Source organism: Myxocyprinus asiaticus, chromosome 15 (genome assembly GCF_019703515.2).
Source record: "Myxocyprinus asiaticus isolate MX2 ecotype Aquarium Trade chromosome 15, UBuf_Myxa_2, whole genome shotgun sequence".
In the NCBI taxonomy this organism is placed as follows: Eukaryota; Metazoa; Chordata; class Actinopteri; order Cypriniformes; family Catostomidae; genus Myxocyprinus; species Myxocyprinus asiaticus.
The window spans coordinates 9498230-9511421 of NC_059358.1; the positions used below are offsets into that span (position 1 = coordinate 9498230).

Consider the following 13192-nt stretch of genomic DNA (forward strand, 5'->3'; position numbering starts at 1 on the left):
AATAGCGTGGGCCTCCACAATCGCCACGTCTCCGCGGTAACGCGCTCAACAAGCCACGTGATGAGATGCATGGATTGACTGTCTCAGACGCTGAGGCAACTGAGATTCATCCTCCGCCACCAGGATTGAGGCGAGTCACTATGCCAACACGAGGACTTAGAACGCATTGGGAATTGTGCATTCCAAGTTGGGGAGGAAAAAAAAAAAATAATCAGCACGAGCAGGGCCTGGGTAGCTCAGCGAGTAGTGACACTGACTACCACCCCCGGGAGTCGTGTGTTCGAATCCAGGGCATGCCGAGTGACTCCAGCCAGGTCTCCTAAGCAACCAAATTGGCCCAGTTGCTAGGGAGGGTAGAGTCACATGGGGTAACCTCCTCGTGGTCGGGATTAGTGGTTCTCGCTCTCAGTGAGGCACGTGGTAAGTTGTGCGTGGATCGCGGAGAGTAGCATGAGCCTCCACATGCTGTGACTCTCCGTGGTGTCATGCACAGCGAGTCACGTGATAAGATGCGTGGATTGACTGTCTCAGAAGCGGAGGCAACTGAGACTTGTTCTCCGCCACCCGGATTGAGGTGAGTAACTGCGCCACCACAATGACCGAAGTAGTGGGAATTGGGCACTCCAAATTGGGGGAGAAAAGGGTATAAAATAAAAAATAATAATCGACACGAGCGCATGAGTGCAACTTAAAGTAAAAATGCTTCATGTGCACTATAAGTAAATGTCATATTCACTATGCACTATATGTACAATTTGTTTAGTTCTGTATTTTTTGAGAAAATGCGATTGCTAATGTGGACATGCCATCCATGGTTGCTGGACTACTGTGTGTACTGTTATTTCCTTCTTCCTAATATATTAACAATTTCTTCATGTGCAAATAAATTACAAAAATTTTATGACTAAACAGAAATCAGAAGAAACTGCTATCTACCATTTAAAATACAGTAAAAAAAAAAATTATATTATTTTTTACATAGTTAAAGTTTTGTGTGAAATTGAGAAAATATAGTGTTAAGAGTTAATTAATTTTTTAGCAATTTTATATTTATGGTATTTACTATATTAAATCGTGTGATATATTGGCATTGTGTCAGCCTGTCGGCCACCCTGCACTCTGGATTTTGGAGAAAAAACCCATATCGGTCGATCACTAGTTTTTACACTTGAATCCTCTCAAAAAATAAATAAATAAAACCGTGAAACACAGGGGAAAATATCCATCTCTCTGCTTTCTAATTGTTTTTGGGGGGGGGGGGATCCAATTTGTGAAAGGTTCAGCTCATTTTTCATCATAATGTTTTTGAGACCCAGTCAACTTGAATTATAATATATATAAATTGAAATATATTATGAAACATTATTTCAATATAATAATGTTAAGAAATTATTATAGAAATATATTATTTTATAGTAATAATATATAATAAATAATAATTATTATTAATATCAAAGTAATTTATTTCTTCAATAATTTCTTAACTTGCTTGTAGCATTGCTATGCAGTCCGGTTAAACCCTTAAGGGCATTATTTTGGTGGAAGATTTTATTCTGAAAACTGAAGGAACAGAAGTTACGGTTGCTTGTAGTTGAGTTGACAACAGCCTTTTAATCCAATGAAATGCTTTCATCTGCCTTGCTGTCCACAAAAACCCGCTGTCATGGGATTATTTCAATTTTTTAAGAAAAATCGTAGCAGTCAAATATAGAGGTATGTGAAATTGCTCAAATGTGTGATTAAAGTAATTCTAGGGCACTTGCGACCAGCGCACGTTAGCACAGCGAACAGAACTCAGAGCCCATTAGTCACTCAGGGCATCAGATAGAAAGAATTTGTGAGTATTGAGCACAGAACTGCTCTGAAACCAAATGTGTAATACACTGACCCCGTTTACATGTTTAAGAAAGCACTACACACCACAGACAAACAGCTGCGCACATAATCGCAGCACAGCGGGCAACGTATTCAGACTATTTATTTAACTAAATCACAGCCCTTGCGATTTGATAATCGCACTGGGTCACATTGGGATTTCGATTTTATTTCGATAAATCGTTCAGCCTTACAAAGATGTATGAATTTTACTCCTATAGAGAAGAATAAACCAACAAATAATGTTATTACAATTTTTCCTATGTTTAACCCCTAACCCAAACCAAACCATGATGTAAATTGGAAAATCACTATTGTGTACCACCGAAGAAAGAGAAACATGACAGTTGGAACAAGTTTTCTTACGATTTTTCTTATGAAGTTAAACAAAATTAAACCTAACCTAAAATGTAACCTAAATCTAAAGAAAATAAGTTTTGTGTACCAGAGAAGAAAGAAAACATCAGGGTTTTGGAATGAAACTAGGGAAGCGCATTACAGGTTAATGACATACATCAGTCATTTGAATTGCATAAATAAAGATGGAACGAGTAACCAAATTAGTTCACTGATGTTTCCTTTCTTAATATAAAGCGTTGGATTGGAGGCTAGCTAAAAGTTGTCATGAGACAATGCATAAAATTTGTAATAAATAACACACTTGATGCACAACTTGTACAGTAGACTTGATAGGGACAAAAAAATAGTTGTAGAAGACAATTGACTGCATTTTCACACATACTCTTATCATGCCTTCTAATTGGATTGTAGAAGGATTCAGAAGTTTTGCTGTCTGTCCTATAGCTTGCTACCTGCTGATGAGGTCCTCTTCAACATTTTAACTCTATGAATATCATCCTACATTATGATGCATACCACAATTGTTTTGGTATTGATTGTTCATACTTGTTATTGCCTATAACTGTAGTTAATATATTGATCTGGGGTGGGGTGATAAGTAACAGTGTTTCTGCATTTTCTTCTTAATTTGTTATTTTTATTTTTATCTGTGTATCCAACTGACTTCTCTCCTGTTGCTATTTTTGTCCCCTCAACCCAGTCTGGCATGTCAAGCATTATGTGTATAACTGCCTTTCAGATGCCTGAGTAACCCTTGAAAATAGACATAACAGCAAGTAACCCACTGGGTTCAGGGAAGTTGCAGGAAGTCTTATTGGCCTCTGTATCCACATGGCAAAGGAAGTGTTTTAGCTGATTGGACACCTGAAGACATATCAGTCAATCTCAGCCCTGAACCAAGGTGCATGGAGTTTGGTCTGTGAGACAGAGAAAAACAACCTTGTCTGCTCCTTGCCCTTTGTCCCTTTCGTTTGCGCTGCCTTTAATGTTTGTTTGCTCACCAGTTTTCAGTCTAAAGGTGGAAGAACATTTTGCCATGTGAAAGCCAGAGTTGATACTGAATTTTAAATTTTTTAGCACAAAATAAAGGCTATTGGAGCACAGATATCCTTTTTTTAAATGTGAGGGATTTGGCATTGTGTTGGAACTTTTGGTATATGGATGTATACTTTTTATCATTATGTGTAGTGTTTCCGATGTTGCTACATTTGGATTTTAGGCAAACAAAGTTTAGGGGTATGTGGCAGACATGCTTAATAGATCAGTTATTTAAATTTGAATACATTAAATTAAATTACATCATTTACATATCTGGGTCTTGGGTCAGATTAATTCTGCCTTCATGTGCTATCGGAATTATCCTACTTCCCACTTCTGAAGTGGTAATTATGAGTACGTCGTGTTCAAGTGCTTTGTTGCCGAAAAAAAAAAAACGTTCATTCATATATATTTTTTGGGGAACTTTTATTTTGACACCATAAATTGTATTACTCTGCTTGCTGACGATAATGGAATTTTGGTCAAATACAAGCTATTTTTACGGTGTAAAAATGTACAACATGCATCAAATGGTTGCTGATATACATAAATGAATATGACCAAAACAGTTAGCGCTAACAATTAGCTGTATTTACAAAAATGAATAAAACCTGTCATTCACTACAGAAACCGTACTCTTCTCCACCATATTGAAAGTGTAGGATTCCTCCCATCTCAGAAACTGGGGTATCAAAATGATCTCCAAGTTTCCCAGTCATAATTACGACTTGAGGGGTCATTCATGTGCAACTTCTGAGTGGGAAACTCGTGTTAACAATAATTCCGATAGCACGTGAAGGCAGCATAAAGAAGTTGATTCAGATAAGGTTTGAAAAGTGTTTTGTGTAGTTTTTAAACTGTATGTTATTTTTACAGGGATTTGATACCCTGAGAAAAATTCTTAGCATTAAGAGCAGTTCAGTCTATTAAAATGTACTGCACCACAAACTTAGTGGACCCTCATAACAAAGTACATTGTGGCATCAATAGCACCACAAATAATTGTGTTTTGTTCAATGTTCTGATTCACTGAATCAGTTTAGCCTAATTAAACTCACCTACACATGGCCTTCTTTATAAAGAACAGTGTGTTGGGGTGCAAGACGAGGCTATTGTGGAAATCTCAGCCTATAATTGTCATCTTTTCATGCTGATAAAATCTGTTGTTTCATATATTCAGGGGAAAAGTGATAAATGCCCTTCTTGCTCATTGGCTCTCAGTCTCTCCGCCTTCTGCTGGATTAGTGGTGGGCTTGAATCAGAACAAAAACATGTTATTGTTCACCACATGCAGTGTACCTGCAAGACCATGTCCATCCAACATCTAGCTCACCCCTGACGCAGCCGGCCCATCACAGAAACCACACTAAAGGAATAGTTCACCCAAAAATAAACATTCTGTCATCATTTACTTCTGTTATCTTTCTGTTATCTTTTATCATTACATGTTTGTTCCAAACTCAAATGACTTTCTCTTCCATGGAACAAAAAAGGAGAAATTAGGCAGGTAGTATATAAGTCTGTCATCATTTACTTTCAATGCATCGCTTTCTGTGCAACGAAAGTGAATGTTGACTGAGGCTGTCCATTTGTGTTCCATGGTGAAAAGAAAGTCAACATGAGGGTGAGTAAATAATGACAGAATTTTCAAACCCAAGCAATGTTTCCCTTCTCGTTCCCCAATATCCTATTCTCACTCACACTTTTGTCCAGGTGTTCACATTTCTGTCTTTCTCTTGCATCATCCTTGCTTTCCTCTTCTCAAGAAAAAGTAAACATTGTGAATAGGCCTGCTTCTGATTCTGTGTCAACATCCACCTCCACCGGAGCAAGTGGCTCTTTACTCAAGGGGCGCTTGATTAGTGCTGGTCACTTTAGATTAGCCAGTCTGGTGTTAAAGCGAGCTCACAGTCGTCTTGAGCTGTGAAGGTGCAGTCTCATCGAGAGATCACCACGTAAGCTCCTTAGGGTCCCGTGGCTCATGTTTAAAATGCAAGGATAAAGAGGGGTGGAGACTCAGCAATTGTACATTACAGCAGTTGGCGTGCAACTGTTTACAACAAGTAGGCATTAAACATGTGTTGGTGATTGTAATGCTTTGCATAATAAAAAATGGAAATGCAGAATAAAGGTGTGGCAGTACAAATGGTAACTTTTCTAAGCTGTTTCACATAGTGATAGACCAATATTTTTTACAAGCCAATTAATCGGACGATATTTGGCCATTTTTTAGGTTTTCAGCGTCTGCTGATAACCTTGTCCGCTTGGCTGATTGAAGGCCAAACTTCGGTTTTCAGTGCACTTGATACAAATTTCGGCATCAGCACAGTATGCGCTGCCTGTCCACATTCAGCCTATTTTTTCCACACATGGGGGGCATCCACTTAATCACCTGGCATTGACTGTAGTGTGCATGCACGGAATGCATCCGAATGGGCTCTCGGTCAAAATCGTCTACTTTGAAAGGATGAGCGCTTGTCCATGCTCAAGACTGAAAGGCAAGCGGAAAAACAAAATGTACCCTAGCCTTAAAGGGGTAGTTCACCCAAAGAAATTAAAATTCTCTCATTTTTTACTCACCCTCATGCCATCCCAGATGTGTTTTTTTTTTCTTCAGCAGGACACAAACAAAGATTTTTAGAAGAATATCTCTGCTCTGTAGGTCATACAATGCAAGTGAAAGGTGATCAGACCTTTTGTAGCTCCAAAAATCACATAAAGGAAACATAGAAGGAATTCATAGAACTCCAGTGGTTAAATCCATATCTTCAAAAGTGATATAATGTGTGGGTGGGTCATTTTTGGGTGAACTACCCCTTTAATGGAATGGAGAGGTAGCTCTTCCTTGTGTCCATTCCACTGCCTACGTCTACTGTCAGCCTTGTCCATTTTGAGTAAATACTTTTTATATATATATATATATATATATATCTCATTTGCTGTCAATAAATTGTATTATGTATTTATCGGCATTACATCGGCTACCAGCCACTCTGCTCTCTAGGCATTGGCAATTTAAAAATGCATATCGTTCGGCCACTAGTTTTGAGCATTGGTTAGTTACTTGGATTTTTAACGTACAGACAGTGCTGTGCTTGTTTTAGTATTGCTTGTTGCTGTGGACGGTCATCATACATCCAAAGGTAATGATGTATTTTGAGGTGGGGGATTTATTTTATTTTTAATGCCCTGTGTGAGCTCTCAATTTACCAGTGTCACTGTTTTAGGCGTCTACCCAGATGGCTTTTATTAATAGTGTGGGGACTGACTCAGTTAGGGGGGTCTGACTGTTTAAAGTTTGCTGTGGGAGTGTTTGGGGTTTAGCCGCCAGGAAAGGTTGGATGGGGTTATCGCATAGCACTGTTAGGGGTGTTGAACGTAGTGGAAATATTGAAATTTTTGCAGCAGCCCTTTTGAGGATGGATTCTCATGCATATTGGGGTGTTCAGCGAATCACGAATGGCAATCAGGTGTAGGTTTCTTTGAGGTGATGACCCAGTGGAGGATTCTGGGATGGGAGGTGGCAACACAAGCCCTCAGTTCATTCAGTCCTTAATCAAAAATCCTTAATAAAAGAAACTTATATTTAATTTCCCGTGTGCCGGTATGTTAGAACACAGAGCGCGTAATTCAAATGTCATTATCAACACACATGCACTGTCCGCGTGTGTAGAAATACCAGCCTACATGCTGACGAAATTTGCGTCATGCGCACTGTGCATTGTGTCTTTACGTGTTGTTGTGCATACACCTGCCACTGACTGACTGATAAATGAGTCTCACAAAGCAGTCATAGTCTGTGTGCGTCCAGCGCATCCGTATTGACTCGCGGTCAAAAGTGTATACTTTGAAAGGCTGAGCACTCGACCATGCACGAGAGGGAACAGCAGACGGACAAACGAAGTACACCCTAGACTTAGTCTTTCTATGCATACGGAGAGTCCGCATTGTGTTGCCGATGCAGGTGCATGCGCCTGCTCTTGACTGTGCTAAGAGTATCTCAAAGCAGTCGTACTGCGCACATGTCAGACACGTCTGCGTGGGCTCGAAGTCAAGAGAGTATACTTTGAAGATTATCCTTGCCTTATATTCCCCAACCCACTGCAAACCACACATTGTACACACAAAAACAGACTAGTTTGGCGCTCAATGCACGAGTGGGCTAAAGGAACTTATGGAAAGCTGACAACTGAGAGAGATGACAATATAAGGATGTCCTTCCTCTAAAAACTTCCATTTTTTTTTTTTTTTCAATTATTTGAATTGCTCGGAAGTAAGGGCTATCATTGAAAGATACCTAAATATACCTCAAAGTTGATAGCACATTTGATTGGGATCATAAACTTGTTGAATTCTGGGAGCTGTGGCTCTCGATGATGTTTCCCTGTTTTTTTTGTTTTTTTTTTTAAATCAAGTTAATGTAATTTTGGTCTTCCAAAATGGCACAATCAGTAACACTGGCATATCTGTTCCTCTAGTTCTTCCAAGTTCTATGAGAATTAAGCAGATCTTATCCATGCCATCTTTTTCTGCACCCCTACTAACCCATGCCTGCTCAGAATGGCCGCCCATACTTACCAACCATTGCAGTAGTATAGGCCTGTTTTTACACTCCATTTAAAAGATATTGACATTAATGTTTTTGAGATATTTAAGGGAAAATATATGAGCTCTTTTTAGAGGATAGTGCTCTCTTAATCAGACAATAATAATCAAACTGTGTTTTCACCTTCCTGCCCTCGTTTCCTCACATGACTATCATGGTGTGTCCAACTTTGGCTCAATAGCACCAGTGTTCCCATTACCCTAACAGGGAATAAGATAGGGGGTCAATACGGACATGGGAAGGGTGAGGGTGGGAGCGACGGGGGAGGGGGGGGTTCTCTTCCTGTGCCTTAGAGTCAGGGAGTAGGCTGGTCTGTTGCCATGGTGACACCCTGATTGGCAGCTGGCAGCTGTGTTTGGTCAGCTATGGGGTTGTGGAGTGAGGTGAGTCTGTGCATGGTTAATTGCAGCAGATGATTACTTCATCCACCACCTGATATATTTATCAACCCTGATCTGACACTTGCAAATGTGACAATAACTTCTGCACTGGCACCTGTGTGTCAATAGACAAGCATGTGCCCTCGGCTGTTTTATTTTATTAATATTCTTTCGCATTGCAAACATTTATTTGAGTTCTGTGGCCAGATCAGTTTGGACTGTGAGGGGGGTGGGGGGGAAGAGAGAGGTAACAGGTGGGGAAAGGGAGGGTGAGAGCGGCATTGTGGGAAGGGTTGCTGATACAGCATAAGCTACCAGGTTTATTTATAGAGACCTCGCTGCCCAGCCCTTGGATACCAGCAGCCAATCAGGAAGGAGGGGGCCTCTGCCAATCAGAGCGGAGGAAGGGTGATGTCACACTCAGGAAGTTCTCAATGTGTTCATTTCAGCATTTAAAGGCACAGTGTGACATTTTTTTCTGCTGTTCAGCAGATTGCTCGCTTTAACAGTCATCATTTCACTCTAAAAATGAGGGCATAGGAAAGTATAATGAATAAGTAAAAGCATTTTCATTCAGGGCATTATAAAAGACTGTCAATGCAGTATTACTGTTGCTAGTGTGCAAATTGATGAAGCTTTTATCAGCTAGTAGCTGTTTAGCAGGTCTTGCAATGAAGCATGTGGGCATTAGTTGTGCATTCTCATTAATTGCAACAGGATTTGAGCAGAAAGAAACCAGTTTGAGATGAGTCACATATGTATTGCTCTATCCAGGCAGCTTTACTGTCTGTGAGTTGATGCTGGGACTCCTCCTATGGGAATGTAACAGCAATGCTTGACATCACTCTCTGGGGTTGACGGTGGTCAGATGTGTCGTTTTGTACTTTGTTTAAGCTATGGCCATTGTTCGTCGGGCTTTTTCAAGTTGTAATGTGTCATTGATAAATTTCACCCCCATTACTCCTCACCTGTCAGCCCCTAAAAGCAGCAATAAAAGCATTTGCTATGGAATATCTCATCCATTTCATATCCTCCTGTCCGACTTTCACATCTTTGCTTCCGCACTCAGCAATTTGACTTAATTACTGTACTCTCGGCACATTCTTGCCAGTTCCTGAAATGTCTGATACTTCCTTTTTACATTATAAATGTTCAACATTCTATTGGATCATTGTGGGCGGAAGAAAAATTGCATCCTGTAGTTTAAAATTTCTGTCCATCAAATTTGGGACAACATTAATTCTTTATAAGCCTGTAGTTTAGTTCCCTGTTAGTCCTTTAGTCTTGTGTATACGTAACTGGCTCCATGACTTTACTGACCTACTTTCTGAAAGGTCTCATATTTATCTATACAGTCCATGCTTGCTATGCTCATATTTGGGGTTAGGGACTTGAACAGACCCTTTACCCTAAAGCCCAAAGTATACATTGGCTTAGACGCAAACACTTAGCATCTGTGTACAGTCAAAGGCTCAGCCTTTCAAAGTATACATTGTTTGACTGTGCGCACATACACAGGTGGTTGGTGCATTTGCGCTACTACTGCTGTGAGATACTGAATTATTTCTCTTCAAGAGTTTAGATCTGTAAAGATCTTTATTTTCCTTCAGACTGAGTTTACAAATGCAAGTATGTCCTGACCTCCTCACACATGCGTTCTTGATGTGCATATCCACTTCTGTTGTTTCCACCTTCGTGGTGTGCTATTACTTTTCTAAGCTGTCAGACTTGCAATTCTTACCTGAAGAAGTAGGGCTGGGTATCAGTAAAGATTTCCCAATATTAAAATCGACCTTGCAATTTTAATAAATCATATCGGAACCATTTATGGAAAATTTATATTTTTATCAGCCCTGGGCATACGATAAAACGAGCAAAACAAACATAAAATCCCGTAGACAAACATTGACGGTGGGATTCAAGCCTAGGATATCGTAGACACTTCGGTGGGCTCTTTTGATATGGGCCAATAAGCATCCACCTAACAACCACCCAGAACACCCTAGTAACTGCATAGCAACACACTAAAAGCAACTCTGAACACCTTAGCAAACATCCTAGCATTGTGGCAGTGCGTACAGAAAATGTACAAATCTAGTTATGCTTGATGCTGTCTGTGCAGAGTGACTGGAGATTTATTGGTTATTGGCTTGTTTGCTGTTTTGCCTCTATACTTCCTGATATGTATGTTTACCTGTAATTTAGGCACCAGTTGAGGTATATGAGGTCAGCACTCGTCAAATCTACACCCTGTATTCAGAGGCAAAACCTGCAGCATATTCTTGGCCAACGAGTGGCAGCACAGGACCATGGATAGCTCTGCTTCTTAGTCACTCACATCAGCTGCTGAGGTTTGCAGTGGCACAAGGCTGTTTTTCTTTGTTCCACTGGGTTTGCATACCTGCTGTACACTAATTTTATGGCGTATATGTAATATCAACTTATAGTTGTTAAATGTACATGCTGTTACAAGTACATGCTGCTGCTCAGAAACTCAGAGAAGTATTCTGATTTGGAAACTATTATCTGGGCTTTGTAGGTGTAGAGCAGAATATTCCACCTTCTTACTCTAACACACAATCTCTGGTGTTGTCATGCTGACCTGAGAAAGTGATGAAATTTCCCAAGCCAGAATTAAACTGGAACATCTTGAGAAGAAAGCTGCTCATTTAAAGTACCAATATTCCATGAGATTGTAGAAGATTTCAAAGATCTCTTCACTAGAGGCTGCGAAAATAAGTTTAGTTTTTCTTCTAATATGGTGCCTGAGTGTGTCCATAGTTACTGCAGTGCAGCGTTTCTCCCCACACCCATGTCAATATTATTGTGATGCACAATAGGAATGTGTCTTCTGATACATCTCGTTTTTTGTTTTTTCCCCCTATATTAAGGTGGAAGCAGCTCAGGATGCAAGCCCCCTTCCTCTACCCTCTGCCAGCCTGCCGCCTTGGGCTTCTCCCCCGCTGAGCCAACCATGTCGAGCCAGCACAGCCACCCCTCCTTCAGTAACATCCACTCCATGGCCGACCAGCAGCAGGTACCAGAAACACGCCCCCCTACAACTACATGCTAAACATTTGCACATGCAGTGGCCTCCAAATTTATTTGCACACTTAAGTCAAAAATGTATCAATGTAATTTGCATTAGATACCATAATATCAAAGCAAGGGGCATTTATTTTAAAGGTGCACTTTTTTGTAACACAGTAGTTTTCTGTTACCGGTGCCATTGTAGAACTATTCACAGTAAGCCATGATTAACTGAATCCATGAGTGAAAATTGGATAAAGCGAGTAGTATTTGGCTGGTTATATGATCCTAACATGGAGCCCCCATTAGGGGACCCTCCGCATATAGAATAAAATGGCTTTTATAAGGTTACTTACATTATATGACTTGCTGATAAGTTTTCATCTCATGTGAGTGCTCATAATTTATACATATGTTGCAAAAATTACTATTCATTTCTTTAGGAGTAAAACTTTTTAATGAGGGAAGAAATTACTGATTGTACCTTTTAAAGTGTCCAAATACTTTTTGGAGCCACTATATTTTTTATCATTCACAAAGATTCAGAAAAACTGTTAAAATAGCATAAAAATACAAATAAATTGTGTCCAAAAAGTGTTGGATTTGGAACATTTTATTTATGAGTTTACCATTCATTTTATGAGAAGACACCTGACAATTCACTCTTTCTTATTGCCTTGCCTCTTTTGTACTTTCGCTCTTCTTATTGGTGTTCTTGATTTGTGCAGGTGCTGTCAGATATGACCATCCTGCAGAGGAGGATACCCCCAAGTTTTCGAGATCCCGCCAGCGCGCCACTACGGAAACTCTCTGTTGATCTCATCAAGACATACAAGCACATCAATGAGGTAAGCCATCCTGGCATTTAAGTTATTGTTAAGACTGATCTTATGAATTCCCTAATGATTGTTTTGTGAGGTAGCTCTCTTAATATAGAGTGCTGGTATGCTAAAGCTCTATGACCTAAATCATTTACTTGAGTACCCCTAATATTTAAGTAATGTAAACATTTTAGGGATTTGCTCACCCTGATTTGAGAAACCCTGCTATAGAGAGTAGTACAGAGGTGCAAATAGTAAACCTTTAGCAGAGTCCAGTGTGGTCTTTAGAAGAGGCAGGGTGGCGATGACTTTAGGGAGGGGCGGGTCGTTCTGCCACACCAGTCATGGATGCTGTATCCTTCACTTTCCAGGTGTATTACACAAAGAAGAAACGGCGAGCCCAACAGGTTCCCCCTGAGGACTCTAGCAACAAAAAAGAGCGCAAGGTGTACAACGACGGCTACGACGACGACAACTATGACTACATTGTGAAAAACGGGGAGAAGTGGCTGGATCGTTACGAGATCGACTCACTTATTGGCAAGGGCTCCTTTGGACAGGTAAGTCCTACTCTTATGAACAAAATAAAATGGGCCAACATAAAATAACTTTTTTTGTTTTTGTTTTTTGCGATTACAGAGAATTGAAGGCATATATACAGAAAGCCACTTGCTTTTAAACATTGTTGAAATAATTAAAAAAGACATACTACTTTTTCTACTTTTGTTTCTGTTGTAAAACTAGACGTATCCTGCTATTTAAATGCTGATTTTTTTTCTTCTTCTTCTTCCTTTTGTGTAGGTGGTGAAAGCCTACGACCACCACGAGCAGGAGTGGGTGGCCATCAAGATAATCAAGAACAAGAAAGCCTTCCTGAACCAGGCCCAGATTGAGCTGCGGCTTCTAGAGCTCATGAACAAACACGACACTGAAATGAAGTACTACATAGGTAAAAACTAGACGCTGTTTTTTGCAAACACAGAATACAAGTGCAGATAAAACGCTGTTATCATAGTTCTACTCTACGTTAGACTCTTAAGGTGCAGTCACACTGCGCTCTATTCACTTTCATTCATACGCAT

The 13192-nt window shown here is 40.0% G+C and overlaps 1 protein-coding gene across 7 annotated transcripts in view; it reads left to right on the forward strand.

Annotated features, from left to right (window-relative positions):
* LOC127453450 (dual specificity tyrosine-phosphorylation-regulated kinase 1B-like) overlaps nt 1-13192 on the forward strand; it is a 93430-nt gene that overhangs the window by 65332 nt on the left and 14906 nt on the right. For 6 of the 7 annotated variants that reach the window (XM_051719797.1, XM_051719796.1, XM_051719799.1 and 3 more), the window contains 4 exons: nt 11151-11296; nt 12018-12137; nt 12482-12670; nt 12912-13059. In XM_051719797.1, the coding sequence (XP_051575757.1) occupies nt 11234-11296; nt 12018-12137; nt 12482-12670; nt 12912-13059 (520 nt within the window). In that variant the 5' untranslated portion in view covers nt 11151-11233. Of the gene's footprint in view, nt 1-10464; nt 10611-11150; nt 11297-12017; nt 12138-12481; nt 12671-12911; nt 13060-13192 lie in introns of all 7 variants that reach the window. The other variant, XM_051719798.1, reaches the window with a different exon arrangement.